At 44.1% G+C, this 22,582-nt stretch overlaps 2 protein-coding genes across 3 annotated transcripts in view; both read right to left on the minus strand.

Moving 5' to 3' along the window:
- Positions 1-1,718: 1,718 nt before the first annotated feature.
- PTCHD4 (patched domain containing 4) overlaps positions 1,719-22,582 on the minus strand; it is an 87,102-nt gene continuing 66,238 nt past the window's right edge. For both annotated transcript variants that reach the window (XM_031604912.2, XM_031604911.2), the window contains exon 3: positions 1,719-3,352. In XM_031604912.2, the coding sequence (XP_031460772.1) occupies positions 1,719-3,352 (1,634 nt within the window). The remainder of the gene's footprint in view (positions 3,353-22,582) is intronic.
- On the minus strand, positions 12,619-14,286 carry LOC149919278 (uncharacterized). The gene has a single exon (XM_090136669.1). The coding sequence runs from the start codon at positions 13,788-13,790 to the stop codon at positions 12,714-12,716; it is 1,077 nt and encodes a 358-aa protein (XP_089992795.1). The 5' UTR covers positions 13,791-14,286; the 3' UTR covers positions 12,619-12,713.

Here is a 22,582-nt window from a genome sequence, read left to right on the forward strand (position 1 = left end):
ACATTGTGGAAGGCAAACAGCTTCCAGACATCTTTAAATGTACCCACGAGTAATACAAAGTAGACATAAACACTCCATATAGTGATATCTTTACATAGTGTCCTCACGGATACTATATATTCAGGAAGACATTGCTCATGTAGGTGATGCTATACCATATTCCAGAGAGTAGAAAGCAAGCCCTTTTAAAGTACTGGAAGAGAAGATGGACATGGCAAGCTCCAGTGGAGGACTGGGCCAAGAGCAAACTGAAATGGCTAGAATAGTTTTCATCCCTTCTCTTGGGTTACTAAACTGTGTAGTTTGCAAAGCAGAGAAAGTCATTCACAGTTCTTTGCAGTATAATTCCCATCATCATGTAGTAACTGTGGATTTACCACATTCTTTTGTGAGATTTCAACTGCCAGAACAAAGCTTTGTATTGCAGACAATCAGCACTCAAACATTTAGGAGTAGTAATAAAGACATTCCTCCCTCCCCTCCCCTTCCCTTGGGGGACTGATCTGTCTTTTTACAGCTGGGAGTTTCTTCAGTCCCAAGAAAACCCTAAGGATTTTCATAATCGTTGTTATTTAATCTAATGTAGCAAATGTTTGACTGACGTTTTGCTTAAAGAAGGGGAAAATCCCACTTCCTGCAGCATATTGCAGGGATCATCAAACATACCCCTTTGTCTGTTGGACCAAATACATAATAAAGTACTGTGTGGGTGCTCCAGAGCTGACTCAGCTGTAACACAATCACATTATGTCTGTGATATGCAATCCATCATTACATTTAAAGCACCAGCTTGATTAATATTCAGTATTTCATGTCAACACTGATAAATGAGGATTCAGAAGTGTTACATGGCAGGAACTGCAAGCATTGCTGCAGTGGTAATGGCCTGGGTTAGTTTCGTGGCATCTGTTAGTTCAAGGGGAATTTTGCAATTCAGAAATACCCAAGTGTAGGTATGGAGATAACTGCCAGCTGTGACCTCTTGGGATTAATGTCATCTGTCACTTTTAAAGAAACTAAGCATTACATTTCCAAATGACCTATTGCAATTTCTTCTCCTATATGACCAGGATTTCTCTCCCTTGGCAGTATAGCTTTGCCACTGAAATTCACGTTAACTGTAACTGTGGTGTTATAGATATACGTGGTATAGTGAAACTGGGAAGTACTTTGGCTTAGGCTGATTTAAACACCTACTTCCCAAGTGCATAGGTTTTATCTTAACTTGCTCAAGAAAAGGAAAAATACCAGGACATTTTTAGGTTTTGTTCCCTTTTCTCGCGTGAAATGCTTTTTGTTTTTCTTTGTTTTGTTCTGTTCTGTTTTGCTCTGGGCAATTTTATCAAAGTATTCTCTTTTTCCCCTACTGTTTACTTAATGGTAACTTTTTTTTCCACCTTTGCTTCAGTCTTAAATATGACAGATCAAGTAATTCCCGTTAGAGCTACAGTTTGATATTCAGAAACATTTAATGGCCAATAAACTCTTCCCTGGTGGAGAATGAGAATTCAAAGGAAATATCTGTGGTTGTTTTCACTTTCATTATTTTTGTTAAAAAAAGTTTGCACCTTGATGTGTCATGAATACCCCTTCTTGATCTTCCTTTGCCTTGTCAGACCTGGCCAGCACAAGCAGCTGAGATCTTTGCTCTATTTTCCCTGCATCTCTGTGCAACACTTTTTTAAAAAGAGGAAATATTCTTATTTTTTCTGAGCCTTTCAGACTGCTGTCACGTGATCAGGATTCTCCTGAATCTCTATGCATTCGATCTCTTCTCGTTCCTTCCTTTTGGCTCGTTTCTTTTTTTTGTGGTGCTTTTTGGAAGGTGGGAAAAAGGTTAGAAAGACGGGCAAAATAACAAAACAGTGCAGAAGTGTGCAACTGCCGGCAAGCAGCAAGCATTTGAACAGTGTGAAGGTCAAGTTTGAAGGCACAAAGAGAAGGGGGACCAACCCAATAAGAAAAGAAGAAACGTTCTGCAAAATGGCTGTCCCATGCTCTTGGAGGGAGTTCTTTATACATTGAGTTCGGGTGTGCTCAGTAGCTAGTACAAATGTATAAAGCAGGGGTGCACAGTGATCTATGGCAAAATTCAAGGTGTAGATAAGGCACAGTATAGAAATGCAATCCATGTCTACATTCCATAATGTCATCAAGCCAAGGACGCCCAGCTCTATTGAGGTGACGCTGAGAATTAACCAGAAATTTCCCAGAGGATGGATAACCAGGAAAAAGGTCAGTATTAACACCAGCAGGATGCCAAAACCAGAAATCAGGACAGGCATAGTTACTGATAAACCATAGTGGTCCATGAAAACAAAGGTCGGATTGAACACTATGAACTTGATGCTCTGTATAAGAGAGAGTGGTCTCAGTTTCTCCAGTAATTCCACTGCCTCCCTCTGTGTGTTTTCACTAGTCCTGGCCACCAGGTACAAACGAGAAGCTATTATGTTATTCTCATCTCCAGCTTTAGAGAATATGATGTCATTTTTGAAGTGCTGGAACTCTGGCTTTTTTAAAAAGGAGCTCTGGAGGATACTGATGAAGTCACTTTTGTTAGTCGCACTGATGTTACCCACTCGAAGGAACTGGTAATACTGTTCAATCCAGGACACTGTGTTGAACCCTTGGCTCAGTGTTTTTAGGTCTTCTTGCACAGTGCCATTCCAGTACTCCAGAGGTTCATAAATATAGAATCCTATCACCGGGCTGTAGTTGCTGAAGTACTTTTGCTGAATGAGGGCATAGGAGACACTTGGAGACTCACTGGCAAGAAGGTTAATAATGTTGGCTCCATCATTAATCTGTAAGCACCCCATAAAGGAGAAAGAGGCATAGATGAGATACAGTATCACCACAAAAGGCTTGACATAGATGTTGGTAATCCACTCGTTGTAATGCTCTCGGAGGAAATGCTGGATAAAGTGATGCTGGTATGGGTTGGTCTCATGATGAGAAGAATGTTGATGACCATCATTCATCATGGTCTGGAACCACACAGGCTTTCGGTCCAGGTATTCTGCTGAAGGGATTTTACAGCAGAAGATACTGTGATAACGGTTCTGCTCCAACTGGCCAGCAAAGACCAGGCAGGAGCCAAAGAATGAGAAGATATAGAAGTAGTTCAACAGGATGGAGACACACATGTTCTGGCAAAAGACTTTTACAGCTTCAATGTTAGTGAAAGGGCTTGCGCCCATGCCAAAGGCTATGAAATACAAGGAGCTTGTCATTGTATAGGACACCATGACATCGGAGTAGGCATCTGCTACTCTGTCCTTGAATGGAAGATTCTCTCTTGTTCGACGCCATCCTGAAAGAAGTTCAAATACTCCTTTGGTTCCATGACCTGAAATGAGAAAACAAAGCATATACATGTGCATAGATAAAAGAGGACCTGCATTTTCATCCTCCAGAAGTAAAAAAAATGTTGTCAGCTAAGTTATAGTCATAAGTTTAGGTATGATTTTACCATTTGTTATACAAACTAGAAATTGTGACGTGTAAAGTTGGATACCAGAAATCATATGCAGATACTTAAACAAAGGCCTGAAACTCCCCATGCTTATCATTCCTGCAGTGAAATGACAAAATATAATTTGAAAGACACTCACTGATCTTAATGAACAGTTCTGAAATGAATAGCCTATATAGGACAAAGGTAAACATTACGTTCAGAATCATAGAATGGCTTGGGTGGGAAGGGACTGCAAGGATCTTCAGATTCCAGCCCTCTGCTGCAGGCAGGGTTGCCAAATGCTAAATCAAGCACCAGATCAGGTTTCCCATGTCCCCATCCAACCTGGCCTTGAACGCCTCCAGGGATGGAGCATCCACAATCTCTCTGGGCAACTTGTTCCAGCACATCACCACCCTCTCAGTAGAAAATTTCCCTCAGACATTTAATCTAAATCTTCCTTCAGTTTAAAACCATTATTTCCTCTTGTCCCATCACTATCTATCTGTGTAAAAAGTTGTTTAAGTTGTTTTTCCTCCCGTTTTTAGGCTCTCTTAATACTGGAATGCTACAATGAGGTCTTACTAGGGCTTACTCATCTCCAGATTGAACAAGCCCAGCTCCCTCAGCCTGTCTTCATAGAAGAGGTGCTTCTATGAAGCAGCCCACTGAGCATCTTTGTGACTATCATCTGGATGCTCTACAAAAGCCCCACATCTATCCTGTGTTTGGGGCCCCAGACCTGGACGCAGTACTCCAGATGGGGCCCCACGAGGGCAGAGTAGAGAGGGACAATCACCTCCCTGTCCCTGCTGGCCACCCCTCTTCTGATGGAGCCCAGGATACCGTTGGTTTTCCAGGCTGCAAACACACGCTGCTGGCTCATGTTAAGTTTTTCATCTACCACGACTCCTAAGTCCTTCTCAGCAGGGCTGCCCTCAAGCAGCTCTTTTTCCCAGTCTGTATATATTCTTGGAATTACCCCGATCCAAGTGCAAAACCTTGCACTGCTTTGTTGAACCTTTTGAATTTATCAAGATCCCTCTGGATGGCATCCCTTCCTTCTGCTGTATCAGCTGCATTGCTCAGCTTGGTGCCATCAGCATTGATAAAGGCGTTAAAGAGTATTGGTGCCAACCCCTAGGGGTCACCACTCGTCACTGGCCACCACCTGGACATAGAGCCATTGACCACAACCCTCTTGCTGCAACTTTCCAACCAATTCCTTATCCATTGATTAGTCCATCCTTCAAATCCATATCTCTCCAATTTAGAGAGAAGGATGTGGTGGGGGACCACGTCAAAGGCCTTGCAGAAATCTGAGTAGATGACATCAGTTGCCTTCCCTCTGTCCGCCAGTGTCATCACTCCATCACAGAAGGCCACCAGATTGGTCAGGCACGACCTACCCTTGGTGAGGCAGTGCTGGCTGGCTGTGATCACCCACTCGTCCCTCATGTGCCTTAATATGTCTTTCAGGAGATCTGTTCCATGATCTTCCCAGGCACAGAGGTGAGGCTCACCAGCCTGAAGTTTCCTGGATCCTCCTTCCTCTCTTTCTTATGAATGAATTCTTCCTCAAAATTCTTTGAGACATCCTACTATATTTTTAAGTGTTTAAGGAATTCATTTTGAAACACTCGTTAATGCAAATAACAACATTTAATTCTAGAAATGCTGTAATTTGTGAAAAAAATAGGTGTGACCAAGAAGGAGACACATTGATTATTAATGCTCAGCAAGGGAAAATGTATTCTGCTATTAAGTACAAATAACCAGAATGATTTGCAGGATGGTTCTATACCTGCCTGAAATTGGCACTTCTCATGCAAGCAACCATGCTGTAGAAAAGTTGACATGTTGGTAATGATGTCGAGTAGAGGATTTACCAGATTCTTGGTTCACATTAACGGTCTGGAATTTGATCTGTAAAACTAAAGTTTGGGGTTTTCTTTTGATGATTATGTCTCCCCTTCTGTCCATTCTCCTCTCTCATCAGCTCCTGGTAAGAAGGAATTCTCTTAGCTCACATGAGTGGACGCTCAAGAAACAGCCTGAGCCAAACACTGCTCCAAAGGTTCTTATTTTGTGTTGAGTTCTGAGAACTATTTTGAGAAGTAAGGCTTTTTACTAGAAATGAAGGCTAAATATGCATTTACTGTCATCTGATTCATCATAGCCACAGTCCAGGAATTCCACAGCAATTAAATTTAAGGGCAGAATGGTAAATTTGAAAGTAAGCTTACTGGAAGATGTTTAACTTCTTAAAAATGTTCATTATGTACATATACAAATTCATATATGGTGTATGTGGAATACATGCATATTATAAAATACACACACTATATACACATCCCTGTGTTAAACGTGCATATAAAGCATATTATGCTTACATATAGTATACATATATTATATCTATACAAAGATTATATTTATGTTTTTCTAGTTCCCAGAAGAAATTTTCAGTTGTGGGGGAAAAAAATAACATAAAAAACCCTGCAGCTAAAAGGGTCTGGATTTCAAACAATTATTTTGTTCCAAAATTTAAAACAAGTATTTAAATTTGAAGTTCTCTGTGCTCTGGGTCAAGCCCTGACAAAATTCTGGACTAGATAAGGAAACACATTATTGAGTAGAGAAAGAAGTAGAAGATTGCAAGTGTTTCTATCCCTGTTTTTGTCTCTCCACTCTCTGAAGTAGAACTGCATGCAACAAAGCAGGAGGTAATTTTCTTGTAATAAACCAGAAATCATGACAAGGATATTTGTAAATAATGAAGTGCATAATAGTGAACAAAAGGTCTGTTGAGTTTATCTTCTGATTTGAATGGTCTGGATTCATGCAGCTGCCCAAAACTGACTCCTGACTGCCATTCTAGACAAGGGAAATTACAGCATAAACTGTCAAGTTCTGAGAATGTTACCTGTTTTACTGCAAATCAGTGTCCCTGGTGAAAGATAAACATACAGTAGTGCAGAAATGTTGCAGTTAGCAAAATGGCTGTGCAGAAATACTGCTCTCTTGTGAATTGGCATCCTGGTTCGGGAGGGATTTTGGATTCCCTGGTGAGTTAGGCATGAGTCAGTTCAGAGTCTCAAAGCACAGCTGTCTTGCACACTGTCACATTTGGACTGTCAAGCAGAAAGAATGGCCTCCTTGGGCTGAACGGAGCTGCAGAATTCAACAGCTTGGCTGTGATTTTATACTATGCTTAAAGCAAGAGTGGATATACCCTGTGGGATGCGGACCAGGCTGACTGGGCACCACGATCAGTGCCCACACCTGACATTTTGATTTCTGATTAAAAGCCTGAAATGTACGATGTTATGTCATACAACGTGTTCAGATCCCAAAAGGCCATAACCAGGTTCTTGTCCCTCTTCCAGTTTTAGGGACCACACTTTTCTCTCTCTCTTTTCCTTCTCTCACGAGGGAAGCTGAGCACTAGATTTCTGCTTCTACTGCTGCTGTCATTCCTCCCACCTCCCTGTCTCACCCACTGGGGGCAGAAGAATCACATTCAGTAGTGAAGTTTTTTCTACCTCGGTTCCCCTTCCTGTCCTTACTCTCCCAGGCAGCCGGCTGGGATCTAAGACAAAGGGAAATCATGAAACTACAGAGCTCACACTGGGAACCCTCATGGGATGTCTAAATTAGAGATTGATAATGTCTTTCCTCTCTAAATTCTCTCTTCTTTCTTTAAAATGACAATAGCCACTTTGTGTCAGGCCAAGCATTGTTCTACCCCTGGATCTGACAAAATATAGGGACAGATATTTAAAGGAAAAGATGGTGGAAGTAGGGAATGTGTAGAGTAATTCTTTCCCAATTCAGAGTCCTAAACATTCAGCCAAGGGGCCTGCCAAAACCACAGGCTGTATTTGCAACATCAGGTTTGGAGGCTTTGAAGGACCTTCATCCAACTTTCAAACCCAGTTTTAAATTCCACCATACTTCTGACCACCAAAGTCTCCTGCTGCAAGAAGCTTTGTAACTTCATTACTTGCTGAATAACAGATAGACTTGCTTTTGTTCAATTCCAACACTCAGCCAGTATAATTTCATGGCTGAAGTCAGCAAAATGTAAACCTGTTTTTCATGAGCAATGACTCATGATTGGCCATCTGATGCATGTGTGCTCTGTTCCTGGAGGCTCATACGTGACTGTTCCCTGCATCCATCCCACTTCTGACATCTCTCCTTGACCTCGTGTGCACAGATACGTCCGTGCTTGCAGGCTGGCTGTCCAAGGTGCACCTGCAATTTGCCAGTGCAAATAGTTGAGTCTTATTGTCCACTCTGTGAGAGGGGAAACTGGGATTTTTTCTTCCTTCTAGAAATCAATTTGCTCAGACCTCCTGGGAGCACAATGGTCTGTGAGGTTTTCATCCTTCTACCACAGGCCTCTCCAGGGCCTGCTGCTGAGGGCACTCAGGCAGTAACTGCAGGAGCCTTCTGCTACAGCCAGAGCTAAAAGCCATCGGTGAGGTCAAATAAAGAAAAACCCAAACTGTTGGGAATGTTAACACAGATGTTGTAGATCATTCTGAAATCTTTAAATGGAAATTTATCAGCACCCTTTCACAGAAGTAGTTGAAGTGATGCTGAATTGGCATTTTTCAGTGAAGCTGTAGCTGAATGTTCCAACGCCTCTTTCAAAAATTTGTGATAATAGCGACTTTTTTTCTGCTTATTCCCAGACCTCATTTCTCTTCCCATCTACAAGATTATGTCCACAGTTGCACCTTTGCCGTGTTTTTGTAGTGATTGATTTCTGAATTTCAGTGTATCTGGTTAGGATCCGATTTGCCTTCTTGGCCACAGGGGCACATTGCTGGCTGACAAAAATGTGTGTGAAAAGAGGAAGCAGGAGTACACCAGGGCATAAGTCGTGTTACACTGAACATTTAAATATTCTAACTAAACTCCAGGTATTTTTTTCCCAATAGAGCAGGAAGTATCATAAGGAAATAAAACACTGATATTTGTGACATCTTTGAGGGTGAAAGCTGGCACTAATTCTCTTATGATTATTATTACAGAAATCTAAAATTTACAGAAACCTTTAATTTCAGCTGTCTCCTGCAAACACAGGGCTGGAGAACTCAGTGCAGTAATTCCCCTCGCACCAGTAGAAGAAATCTTTCCTGACTGGTTTTCCCACATCACTCCTCTGACACCAAATTTTACAAATAGTCCCTGCTCATCTTCCCAGATAAACATCTACTTCTAGTTTCCACAAAGGATAAAAATTCTTTTTTTTTTTTTTTTCCTGGATTGGACACAGACCAATATTTTTCTGACATTTCTGATGTTTTGGACCCCACAGTCACTCTGAAATTCAGAAAACTGTGTATTCGGTTCCATCACTGATGTCACTCACAAAACTGACAGTGGAGTTACATTCAGTGCCTGGTTCTAGGAAGGTTTAAAGGTCTTTGGCTTTGGGTCAAAACTGTCAAGTTTGTCTAGCACTAACATGGCATGAATTAAATACAGCAATACTTTATTTGACAGAAGAGCATCAGCCTATGACTAGCTAAGACGAGAGAAGACAAATGACAGTATAAGTCTATCATTTGTGAGGGTAAGAGGGCAGGTAAGGGAATCTACAGTGAAGGTAGAACTACAGAAGGCTTTTGCTGTCTCAGTTTTGAAAACAAAATTATGACAAGATATATTAAATAAGTTTGAAGGGATAGAACCCACAAGAGAGAAATAACATTAATCATTGATTGCCAAGGTGATCACAGAATCCCAGAATGGCCTGGGTTGCAAAGGCCCACAGTGCTCCTCCAGTTCCAACCCCCTGCTGTGTGCAGGTCGCCAACCAGCAGCCCAGGCTGCCCAGAGCCACATCCAGCCTGGCCTTGAATGCCTGCAGGGATGGGGCATCCACAGCCTCCTTGGGCAACCTGTTCCAGTGCCTCACCACCCTCTGGCTGAAAAACTTCCTCCTCATATCCAACCCAAACCTCCCCTGTCTCACTTTAAAGCCATTCCCCCTTGTCCTATCACCATCCACCCTCACAAACATCTTTATATGCTCCAACAGGAGGGGGAATGGCTGCTATTAAAGATCATTTTAATCCATTAAATTTATTTAAGTTGGAGAAACATGGAGAAATCAATCATTTTCAAGCCAAGTCAAGGCAATCTGTGACCTATTAGCAGTCACCTTAAAGAATAAATGTAGATGAGATGGTCCAAGAATAACAGACAGGGCACATATCACAGAATCACAGAATCACAGAATCACAGAATCACAGAATCACAGAATCACAGAATCACAGAATCACAGAATCACAGAATCACAGAATCACAGAATCACTAAGGTTGGAAAAGACCTATAAGATCATCCAGTCCAACCATCCACCTGTCACCAATGGTTCTCATTAAACCATATCCCTCAACACAACATCCAAACGTTCTTTGAACACCTCCAGGGTCGGTGACTCCACCACCTCCCTGGGCAGCCCATTCCAGTGCCTGACCACCCTTTCAGAGAAGTAGTATTTCCTAATATCCAGCCTGAATCTTCCCTGGCGAAGCTTGAAACCATTCCCTCTAGTCCTATCACCAGTTACACGAGAGAAGAGGCCGACCCCCAGCTCGTTACAACCTCCCTTCAGGTAGTTATAGAGAGCAATAAGGTCTCCCCTGAGCCTCCTCTTCTCCAGACTGAACAATCCCAGCTCCCTCAGCCGCTCCTCATAAGGCCTGTGCTCCAGACCCCTCACCAGCTTTGTTGCCCTTCTTTGAACACGCTCCAGGGCCTCAATGTCTTTCTTGCAGTGAGGGGCCCAGAACTGGACACAGTACTCAAGGTGCGGCCTCACCAGAGCTGAGTACAGGGGAACAATTACTTCCCTACTCCTGCTGGTCACACTGCTTCTGATACAAGCCAGAATGCCATTGGCCTTCTTGGCCACCCGGGCACACTGCTGGCTCATGTTTAGCCGAGCGTCAACCAACACCCCCAGGTCCATTTCCTCTACACAGTCTTCAAGCCATTCCACCCCAAGCCTGTAGCGTTGCTTGGGGTTGCTGTGGCCAAAGTGTAGAACCCGGCATTTGGTCTTATTAAACCTCATCCCATTGGCTTCAGCCCAGCTCTCCAGCCTGTCCAGATCTCTCTGTAGGGCCTCGCTACCCCCAGGCAGATCGACACTTCCAGCCAACTTGGTGTCATCTGCAAACTTACTGAGGGTGCACTCAATGCCCTCATCCAGGTCATCAATAAAAATATTGAAAAGGACAGGCCCCAGCACCGACCCCTGGGGAACACCACTCGTGACCGGTCGCCAGCTGGATTTAGCTCCATTGACCACCACTCTCTGGGCTCGACCCTCCAGCCAGTTCCTTACCCAGCCAAGAGTGTACCTGTCCAAGCCACGGGCTGCCAGCTTCTGCAGGAGAATACTGTGGGAGACAGTGTCAAAGGCCTTGCTGAAGTCTAGGTAGACTACATCAACAGCCTTTCCCTCATCCACCAGGCGGGTCACTAGATCATAGAAGGAGATCAGGTTGGTCAAGCAGGACCTACCCTTCGTGAACCCATGCTGGCTAGACCTGATGCTCCAGTTGTCCCGCACTTGCCGCGTGATCTCCCTCAAGACAATCTGCTCCATAACCTTCCCTGGCACCGAGGTCAGGCTAACAGGCCTGTAGTTCCCCGGGTCCTCCTTACAGCCCTTCTTGTAGATGGGAGTCACATTGGCAAGCCTCCAGTCTTCTGGTACCTCACCAGTCAACAAGGAGCGCTGATAGATGATGGAAAGCGGCTCGGCTATCACCTCCGCCAGTTCCCTCAGCACTCTCGGGTGAATCTCATCCGGCCCCATGGACTTGTGACAGTCCAGTTGGAGTAGAAGGTCTCTGACCGTTTCCTTCTGAATCATGGGTGGTTTAGTCTGGTCTCCAGCCGAGACCACCTGGTCGAAAAGTGGAATATCCTGAGGATAACTGGTCTGACCTTTAAAGACAGACGTAAAGAAGGCATTCAGGACCTCTGCCTTTTCTTTATCCTCAGTAGTCACATTCCCGGCTTCATCCAGTAAAGAATGGAGATTCTCCTTAGTCCTCCTCTTACTGTTGATATATTTGTAAAAGGATTTCTTGTTTCTTTTTATTCCAGTGGCCAGGTCGAGCTCGAGCTGGGCTTTCGCCTTTCTGATTTTCTCCCTGCATATCTTAACAACTTCTCTGTATTCTTTCTGAGTTGCCCGTCCCTTCTTCCACAGGAGGTAGATTCTCTTTTTCTCCCGGAGCTTCAAGAATAGTTGCTTATTCATCCACGCCGGTCTCCTTCCCCGCCGGCTCATTTTGCAGCTCAGGGGGACAGCCCGCTCCTGCGCCTGTAAGACTACCTTCTTGAAGAGCAACCAGTTGTCTTGGACCCCTTTACCCTCTAAGACTGAATCCCAGGGGACTCCCCCTACTAGTCTTCTAAACAGTTCAAAGTCCGCCCTCCGGAAGTCCAAGGTAACAGTTTTGCTGTTCTTCCTCCTGGCTCCACCAAGAATTGAGAACTCTACCATCTCATGGTCACTCTGTCCAAGACAGCCCCCAACCTCCACATCTTCCACCAGACCTTCTCTGTTTGTGAACAGCAGGTCTAGCGGGGCAGCTCCTCTCGTAGGCTCTCTCACCAGCTGCATCAGAAAGTTATCCTCTATACACTCCAGAAACCTCCTAGACTGCTTCTTCTGCGCTGCGTTGAATTCCCAGCATATGTCAGGGAAGTTGAAGTCCCCCATGAGGACAAGGGCTGGCGACCTCGCAGCTTCTGCCAGCTGCTCATAGAACACCTCATCTGTCTCCTCATCCTGGTTCGGCGGTCTATAGCAGACACCCACCAATACATCTGCCTTGTCAGCCCTTCCCCTGATCTTTACCCATAGGGATTCAACCTTATCATCCCCAGCCACAAGCTCAGTAACATCAAAACACTCCCTAACATACAGAGCCACACCACCACCCCTTCTTTCTTGCCTATCCTTCCTGAAGAGCTTGTAGCCATCCATTGCAGCACTCCAGTCATGGGAGCAGTCCCACCATGTTTCCGTAATGGCGACTAGGTCATAGTTTGCCTGCCGCACCATGGCTTCCAACTCTTCTTGTTTGTTGCCCATGCTGCGTGCATTGGTGTAGATGCACTTCAGCCGAGCCCCTCGCCTCATCCCTAATCCCATTGCCGCTCCCCCAGGCTCATCTCTAGCAGGCCTGGTTTTATCCCCTACCCCCTTCATATCTAGTTTAAAGCCCTCTCTACAAGTCCTGCCAGCTCTTGGGCAAGGATCCGTTTCCCCCTTCGAGACAGGTGAGACCCATCAGCAGACCCCAGGCCAGGAGCCGAGTAGACCGCCCCATGATCAAAGAACCCAAAATTCTTACTTTTGCACCATCCTTTCAGCCATGTGTTTATAAGGTGTGTTCTTCTGGTCGTCTCAGCGTCCTTCCCTGCCACTGTAGGAATACAGGCAAATACTACCTGTACGCCTGTTCCTTCAACTAACCTCCCCAGTCTCCTGAAGTCATTTTTCATAGTTCTCAGGCTTCCGTCAGTGACCTCATCACTGCCAGCCTGGACTATCAATAAGGGATAATAATCGGAGTTGCGAATCAAACTAGGAAGTTTCCTGGAAATATCCCTGACTCGGGCCCCAGGGAGGCAGCACACTTCCCTGCGGGTGGGGGCAGGCCGACATATTGGGCCTTCTGTTCCTTCTAGAAGGGAGTCTCCTATGACTATTACCCTCCTTTCTTTTCTGGAGGAGGCAGTTATTAAGCGTGGAGCTGGATGCCTCCTCTTGGGAACACTTGGAGGCAGTTCTCCCACTTCACCCTCAACCACCGCACCCTCCAGTTTCAGGGCTTCAAACCTATTACATAGAGGCACCTGGGGAACCGAGGTAGGTCGGGATGGGGGTCGCCCGCATCGCCGAGCTGGGACCTGATGCCATTCCTCCTCTGCCCTCAAATTAGCTCTCTCATTTCGATCGTGGCAAGGGAGAGGGTCCACTGCTGTTTGGGGGGTGCAATCTCTCTGTCTTTCACGCAGAGAGTCACACCACCAGTCTATCTCCCGCTCGCACTCTCTGATGGCTCTTAATCTCCCTACCTCCTCCCTAAGCTCCACTACCAGGCTGAGAAGCTCGTCCACCTGCTCGCACCTTGCACAAGTGGCATCCTTCCCATTCTCCCCTGGCAGCAGCAGGCTCAGGCACTCCCTACAGCCAGAGACCTGAACTGCTACATTTCTTGGCAGGCCCTCTGTCTGGGTCGCCACAGTCCTCTTGGGGGAAGCCCGCCGCCTGGTAGAGACCATGTTTGAACCTGCGGTCTCGAGGTCTGTCAGTAGGAGAGCTGATCACCTGAACAAAGACAAGGACAAGGCACTGATGTGTCCTGCCACAAGTCACAACTCCCACACCAGCTACTGCAGTAATGTATGAGCAGTGTGGGCTGCGTTCACACTCTGACCACCCTCTCCGGTGTCAAAGGCGGGTAACACCTCGTTCTCACCTGGAGCGATATGTGGGCAGGAGCCGGCTCCTGCCCTCCCAAGAGCTGCTTTTAAATTCCCAATGAGCAGTCAAGGTCAGGTACAAGAGATAAGGGCCAGCTGTTTAAATTATACCGCGATTTGGGCCAGCTCCACCCCTGCTGCCTCAGCAGCCCGCCCACAAGCTGCCAGCTCCCGGCGCCGACCACGTGCTTTTTGCTGCCTTCAAAACCAGCCCTAAAAAGAGCTTTTTCGTCGGCTTCTTTGCTATAGATCCCTTCCCCAGCGCAGTCTTACCTGCTCTGAAGCTGGTCTCCTCAGCAATGGCAACCATTTCTTCAAAAAGGAGAAAGAAAAAGACCTGCAGAACTTAATGTCCATCGGATTAATTACTATCTCAAAAAATTAAATGAATAAACAGTTATTATTACTGATAGATTTATCAAAACCAAATAATTTCAAGTCAACAATTTCTTACTTTGCAAAGAATCTGGCCTAATGAGAAGGAGACCTGATATCTATCTTTGTAAGTCTTCTAGTATCTTTCTCCTGGATTTAGTAAGTTTTTAATACTATTGAACTAAGTACTCCGACAGGAAAATGAAGAAAATATTGCCTAGAGGAAGATAATGGAAATATATCTTCAAATTGTTGAAACTGTGCATGTAGAGAGTTGTCTCCAATGATCAGTGCTCAGGAGGATGTTTTAAGTGGACCATGTCAAAGATTCACCCTGTGGCTATTTCCTTTTGATGTGAACACCTTGCAGAATTTGCACGTGAGTCTGAATGGAGGAGGATTTCAAACCCTCTGCAGAGCAAGATTAGAATTTGAACTTGGAGAGGCAGCCAGAAGTTTCAGGATGTCAAAATGTAATGTAGACAAATGAGCAGTAATGAACTTTGTTATGAAATCAAATGAAAGAAATTCGTACTAAGGAATAAGAGGTAAATAAGAAGTAAGAGGTAAATAAGATTGTTTAATGGCTATGGGGATCTTCAAGGTGGATAAAGAACTAGTTAATAATATTTTTTACATGTAAAAAATTATTTTGACTTTATTTAAAGAAATACCAGATTAGATTTATGAGACAATAATTTTGTTTAATGTGATGGAAGTTTTATTGATATGGGGCATGATATTTTTAAACAAAACTTTGAAAATGTGGGGTGAACACCTTGGCAATAGAATAAATAAATTGAAAAGAAATGTGTTTGTAAAACACAGAATGCACAAAGAAAAGCTGAACTAATTGCCTTTTTTGTTTGTTTGTTTTTGTTTTTTTCTCCCTGTTGAGTAAAAAGTGGATGGGGACTCAATACCATTTAGTGTGAAAAAATTATTAGGAAGAGAACAGAAATTAATTATTTGTCATTTCCACTGGGATGAGAACAAGGAATCATTGGCTTCATTTGCAGAAAAAAAACATTAGAAAAACAAATCTTTCCTCCTTCAGGGTTCATTAAACACCAGAGCACACCATCTGAGAAGGTCGTAAAGTCTTCTTCACTGCAAGGCTGAAAAGAAGGTGGGATGAAGAAATGTCAGAGCAGGTGTTATGTGTGTCCTGTCTTAGTGCTGCAAGGTTGTTCCTGAGTCTCTTACATCCCTGTGTTGACTCAAGATACCAAAATGCTTTGACTTAAGATACTTCAGAGTACATTACTGTGAAGACTAACCTGACTTCAGTGTTGTCTTCACCAAAGTATGCCTTTTCATTTTTGATTCTGCTAATGCCTTGGTTTAGGAATCTAATCTGAATTTATCATTCAGCATGAATTTGCCAGGACCTCAGAATGAAACCATCAGGCACTGCTGGAAGGAAGGGCTGGGAACCTCTAGTCTTTGCAAGCCTTCTTGGAAGAGGGTCAGCATGACTGCATCTACTCTTTTGTGCTGAGTCATCAGGAAGAGAATTTACATTTCTCAGCGATATCCAGTATTGCAAGGAAACCCTGCAGCGAGTACTACAACGGGGCTATGAATTGGTCATTGCTTTGGGTGGGACAGAGATAACTCTTTATTTGCAGAGTCCCCTGTGACGCCGTGTTTTGGGGTCTGATGGACATGGTGGTGATAACACACCGATGCTGTTGCAGAGCAGAGTGCACTGAGCCAAGGAGGACTCAGCTCCTCGTGCTGCGCTGCCCACGAGGGGCTGCAGAAGCTGGGAGGGGACAAGGAGTCAGCAAGGAGACATCCCAATCTGTGTGGTGTGCTCAGCAGGAAGAGGTGGGGGAAAGGAGGAAGGGGAGGACAGCACTGGTCTTCCCAAGAAGTCGTTGCGCGTTGCGCAAGTGCGTTGTGCGTTGTGCTCTCCTGGGAGTGGCTGAGCAGCTTCCTGCCAATGGGTAGCAGTGAATGAATTCCTGGCTCTGCTTTGATTGAGTAAAAAGATTTTGCTGCCTAATAAATTCTCTTATCTCAGCCTATGAGTTGTCCCATTTACCTTTCTGGTTCTCTCCCCCATCCCACCTGGGGAGGTGAGCAAGCAGATGCAAGGTGCTTACTTACCTGTGGGGTTAAACCACCACATCATCACAGGAAAAATATCACTGGGTTCTTAATCACAGGAAAAGAACTTCAAGAGGCAAATGCCGTAGTGCAGCTTTGCTCAACGCTACTGCCTCTAAGGAGCTCAAGCATTATCTCCAATTGTGAGCAGCCACACTTGTATTCTTCTCATGTATATATAGGAGGTAAGGACTGGTTTCTCTGAAATCATAGATGTAAATAGTAAAAATATTTTATCCTAAAATTCTTTGCTGTCAGTCTACAGGAAACAACTTTCTAGCTTTTTTATTTTTTTATTTTTACAGAGGAGGAACATTTCTTTTCAGCACAGAGCAATATGGGATTCATTAGTCCTTCTGCCTGCTCACGAGTGTCAGTCTACCCTGTTGCATTTTGTAAGCTGAAGTATGAAGAGGTTAAGCAAACTGATCACAGGGCAGTGGTTGCTAATTAGAGTACCCAGCTGAGCAAGGAATGAATAGAATTTTACTTACATCTATCTAAAAGTCTACCTATAATTTTAACAAAATCAGATGAATAGGTAGAACCTGGTGGGAAAATATTCATTGCTAATATAGTGAAATACCAGCTTATTATCCCTCAAAGGCAAAGTCTGAAGCTGTGGTCACATCACCATCCCAAAGTGGCTCATTTCTGCTGTGTCAGCTCTCCATCAACCAGCTTCCACCTTATCAATTTTCAGGTGTGCAGTTTGGCAATGGCACTGCAGATTTATGTGCAATATAAGTTTAAGTACATGAAATGCTCTTCACAACAGCTGACCCTCATGTTCTTGGTAATCTTTATGTAGATTAGCCAAATACTGGGACAGTTATTCACAGACTTCCTTGACCATCCAGACAGGATCTGATTATGCTTTCCATGGCCAAAGGCCATCCACGTTTCCAAGTAATCCAAAGGATGACTAAATTGCTTCTTTATGGAGAATCAATAAGTCCTTGGGGTCCCTGGTGCAGAAGGCAAGCAGGGTTTGAAACTTGGTGAGACAGCATTAGGATAGATGAGGAAATGTGTGCCCCTCTCGGTGGTGAGGGGTTTCCTTCAGACTAGTACATCAGTGCAAAAGGTGAAGCAGGATCTCGTCCTACCTTTAAGATGCCTGGATGATTTAGGTTTTGGAAATAGAGGATGTCACTGTGGTAGCAATATCCACCACTCACTGGGTGAGAAGGAGATCCCTTGAGCCATAAGGATTATCAGTGCTACCATCGCATCAGTACCTTCTGAATGTACTGAGCTAAGAGCCAGAAACATAAAGTCAAGAGCCACTGATGAGTGTCCTGTAGAAATTTTGTTTTCTCTAATCATAAGATTATCTCATCTGGGACATGGTCTTTTCTGATATATATATATATATATATGATTTAACAGAGAAGTTAAATCATTTCTAGGTACGTTCTTCTTGGGACAAAAAGGCACACACATTTTTTCTCCTATTTGAGTTAACCAAATTTATGCAGACATGCTGACAGAGGAGTTTACACCCCACTGTGTCTTTTCATCTTGAAAAGCATGAAGGGTAGAATTGTTCTTTTAAGTGACAGATTCCTATCAAAATAAATTGACTAATTTACAGAGTTGGGTTCTGTATCAGGATTGTTGAACCAAGTGCAATGAAACCTCACCAAGGTCCTCCATGCATCCTCAGATTAACAAGGGCCTCAGGGAAATCCGCAGTGCCTACAAGGCCATTGCTGTTGCTCAGTCTTAATACTTTCAACAGACACAGCAAATGCACTTTGAAGCTATCAGTAATATAGTTATGCCCATGACAGCACTTCTTCCAGTGAACGGCCACTTTGCAGGCACACACACAGTAGTGGCTCCCAGTTCCTATCTGGTGATGGATCCCTATTGTAGTGTGAAACCCATTAAAAATACAGTTGCAATACTGTGATGCATCTTGGGACGTTTCTATTAAACATAGGGACTATGGCTGATGCCTTGATGTGTGCTCCATGTGACTACACTGCTTTCTTTTCACATAAGCACTTCTAAAAGCCTTTTAAAAGTTCTAGGAATTGCTGATGAGACCAAAATGCAGAAGAGTCAGTGTCCTCATGGGTACTGCAGTGGAGCCTGACAGTTATCAACCACGTGAGTGTCTGAAAGCAAAAAGCAATGAGGAAAGAGGAAACACTTGGTTCTGGCTGGTGCTTGCTCTATATTGGCCTTCCAGGACAATCTAGTATCAGCCCATCACTGCTCCCATAAAATACTGCAAACTTCTTAATCACAGACAGAACTGGAAAATCCCCGTGAAGTGACTATTGCAGGAGGTGGTTACTGCCTTGGTCTAAGATTATAGATTGGCACAACTCTCCAAAATCAAATGTCTCTCTTTGTAACTGGTAAAACAGAGTGCTGAGACATCTAATTTAGAATAGGAGCCTGATTTTAGACAGGTAAAATTGTGTAAGATTAATCATAATTTCTGTCCCCAGCCTGGCTTCCATTGCAGAAGGAAGTCTCCATAGATACATATTCTGTAGAAGAAAACGGTGCAATGCTGGTGGAATGGATGAACGATGGAACAGCCCTAGCAATTCCTTCCATTAATTTGCTTTCCAATATACTAATAATTGGAAATCTGTAAATTTTTTTTATACTAACCTTTTGGAAACAGAGATGAAAAGTGGTGATTCACTTTTGGTCTTCTTTTCTGTGCCCCCTTCAGCTAACCATCTCCACAGTCCTTGCCAGCCCACTCACTCAACCCTTTCCATCCACAGCAAAATAAAGAGGCCCAGACTCAAACGACAGACAGTGGTACCTGAGCTAGAGCAGATGGTGATAATTTACTCAGATATCAAATCCCTTCTCTGCAACCTCTCCTGCTGGAGACTCCTCAAGGCAACCCCTGTTGGACTTGTTTGCACAGGGACAGCATAACAGGACCTTGATGTTGATGTGAAGAGTGATTAATGTTAACATGAGTTTGGCAGCACTGATTTTAAATCTTATCCAGTTTTGGATCTTTCATGTCGAAAAGGCCTTTGACACAAGCAGCCCTGGGGAGAAGCCTGGTGTTGAGCACTGGAGATGAGCCAAAGACTCGCTCGTCTGAACTCAAACATGTTTCTAACTGAACCACAGTGACAACACTTTATATTCAGGATTTTGTTTTCCACAGCTCATCCTAAGGTAACATTTTACAATATACAAGAAGCTGTTCTTCCTTTGGGATGTAAGTGAAGCATTTAATAGCAACACCTCCATGCCTTGCATTGAAACAGAACATGCCTTGCATTGAAACAGAACTGAACACAGGGAAGGTTGCAGTAGATATGATTAGTCATCAGACTGCAAACCTCATTAACTGAGATTTATGTTTAAGCTTATATATACAGCTTACAAATTGTCTATAAACTTGGAAGCCCACTTAGTTCTCTGCTGTGCTCAGTAATGAATTAAAATATTTCTATCTTTCTGTTGTCTAAGCCTTTTAATGAACACTGTAAACAAGGATTGCACATATGGAAACAGCCATTAATTGATGCAGTTTTATATGGCATGTAGAAGACAAGGGAATGCATTTAGATCAAGCTATTAATGAATCTATTATATGCTAATTTATGCTAAAAGCATTGACCAGTAGGAGCTTTGCTGTCAGCTGGATTTTTGACTAGCAATAGCCACAAGGAAATCAGATGAATAAAGTACTAGTGAATTTCTAGAACAGAAGGTGCTCTGACCTGGTTTGGTTCTTGCATACAGCACAAACTACAAACTTGAATAGACACAGTGAGTTTGATATTTGCTGATTTCTGGTACCAGAGAGTAACTGTAGATTTTTCAAACCCTTTGGATGTGGTGCTCAGGGCCGTGATTTAGCGGAGGGCTGTTAGAGTTGGGGTAGGATGGCTGGGTTGTGGTTGGACTCCATGATCTTTGAGGTCTTTTCCAACCTGAGCAATTATATGATTCCATGATTTTCTTGAACAACCTGGACAAAGGTCTGTGGGGATTTATCTCCCTTTTAAAGAACTACAGGCCTGTGGAAAATGTTCCTCATGCACCCCTGATGCCTGATAGGGCACGATAGCTTTGGGCTGGCTGAAGTCAGTTCCTGTGGTTATCTTGGTTCATGATTATGCTAAAGAGCACAGGAATGCCCTGCTGGCTGAAATAGCTCATTTTCAATTGCTACTCCAGGTCAGATTCTAGGTAAGAAAAGCAGGATTAACTTTTATCTCAATATGTCATGCAGATCAAGTCCATTCCTTGTCTGATAATTTCTGCCTGGAAGCTGCTCTGTGCTGCAGCATGCCTGCCTTCACTCAGGCACTTCCATTTTCCATCCAAACTGCTCATCCTGATGTGAAACACACCTCTTCTGCAGTGTAGAGAGACTGAAGTGAATGAGCCCATCTGCTGCCAGAGTGATATTTTTAACACTTTTCTGAGTGCAGGATTTGCTGACATTTGTTTACCTGGGAGGAGGGGTGGGAGGGCAGAGTGGGAGGCAGTGCTCACCTTTCGCTTCTGTTTGCTGGGTGTGAAGGGAATGCAGAGGCTGAGTCAGCAATTTGAAAAAGAGGAATTAAATCTCCCTTTCTATTCCCTAACAGCCAAGCCCAGATTCTGCATTTCATGAGAATATGGAGGAGGCATTCTGGGGAGGAAGCCCTGTCTGTATCCACAGCTTGCCTCAGGATTCACCCTGGACATCACATGCTGCAGATCCGAGATCTGTATGTTACGTATATACCAGGAATTAATCAATGGTGCCAGGGAATGCTGATACAGGAATTAGTTCAGGTGGAATGTAAGATGGTTTTGATGGTCTCAGCAAAAGCCCAGCCGTGGATCTAAGGGCTGCTCTACAGAGTGAAAAGCAAAATGAAGCAAAGAAGAAATGACTCAACAGAATTACTGTGTTTAAACCCTACTCTTTGTGTCTTACCATGTATTCCTACTGAAGTATTAAAGCTGCAACATATGTATGCTATGTTAGTTTGTTGCTCCATGGCTATCAGGCAGACACACAAAAATTGTTTAAAGCCTGGTGACACTGTGTAATTCTAGCCATTCTGGAGGTTAAGTGGACTTGCAAACATTTGTAGAAACATAGAATGGCTTGGGATGGAAGGGACCTCAAGGATCAAGCTCCAACCCCCCTTTCTGCATGTAGGGCCACCAACCAACCTCCACATTTAATACTAGACCAGGCTGCCCAGGGCCCCGTCCAACCTGACCTTGACCACCTGCAGGGAGAAAAACTGCATTGAGAGACACACCAGGTCTGGCTTTGCAAGCCAGTGAGCCAGGAAGCAACTGGAGCCTGGGGAGTGTTTGCTCTTGTCCTGTTGAAACCCTAATTTTTAAGAACTTGCTACCATCAGTGGTCGGATGCAGAGCTGAATAAACCCTTTGGACTGAGCCACTCTGAATGGCTTTATGTCCCTGTATGGACTCTCGGGCTGACCACATTAAAATCCATATGCACATGAATTAAAGCTGTGCAGCTTTTCCTGACCTTAAATCTGGTGCCTTATGTCCTCCATGTTTTCACTTTCCTAATCTTAATCTTATATTAATACTGTATAGAAAGCTGCTTTTGAGCTAATATAAGTAGTTATCACATTCACTGTCTCACATTCAGGCCTATTTTCCACCAGAGGTTACAAATTGATTCAGATGCCACGTGTCGATGCAGTGATTCATACATAACTGCCACATGCACCACATATATTCATGCATACCGTGACATCTGTGAGGCTGCTGTAGTTATCATCCCAATTTTGCGACAGGACAATTGATGCAAAAAGAAACCCAGTTTTAACACAACAAAAGGATCAATCCATGTGCACTAGGAACTGCACAGCCACAGAATATCCCGGGTTGGAAGGGTCCCATCAGCATCCCTGAGTCCAGCCCTGGCTCCACACAGCACTGCCCAAACCCCACCCCAAGGGTCCCACCAGCACAAAGGTCTCGGTCGCCCCTTGCATCCTTTGCCCTTCAGGCCCTTCCCCAGCTCTGCAGCCCACTCAGAGTCAAGCGGGCCCTGCTGTTCTCTATGACACACAATATCTATTGCAATTCATCTACTTAAATCTTGATATCAATCAGTGCGT

Source organism: Phasianus colchicus, chromosome 2 (assembly GCF_987193195.1).
Source record: "Phasianus colchicus chromosome 2, bPhaCol1.hap1.1, whole genome shotgun sequence".
NCBI lineage: Eukaryota > Metazoa > Chordata > Aves > Galliformes > Phasianidae > Phasianus > Phasianus colchicus.

Bases quoted from the DNA above. Each gene is read 5' to 3' on its own strand.
- LOC149919278 (XM_090136669.1), bottom strand. From the start codon at position 13,790: ATGGTCTCTACCAGGCGGCGGGCTTCCCCCAAGAGGACTGTGGCGACC.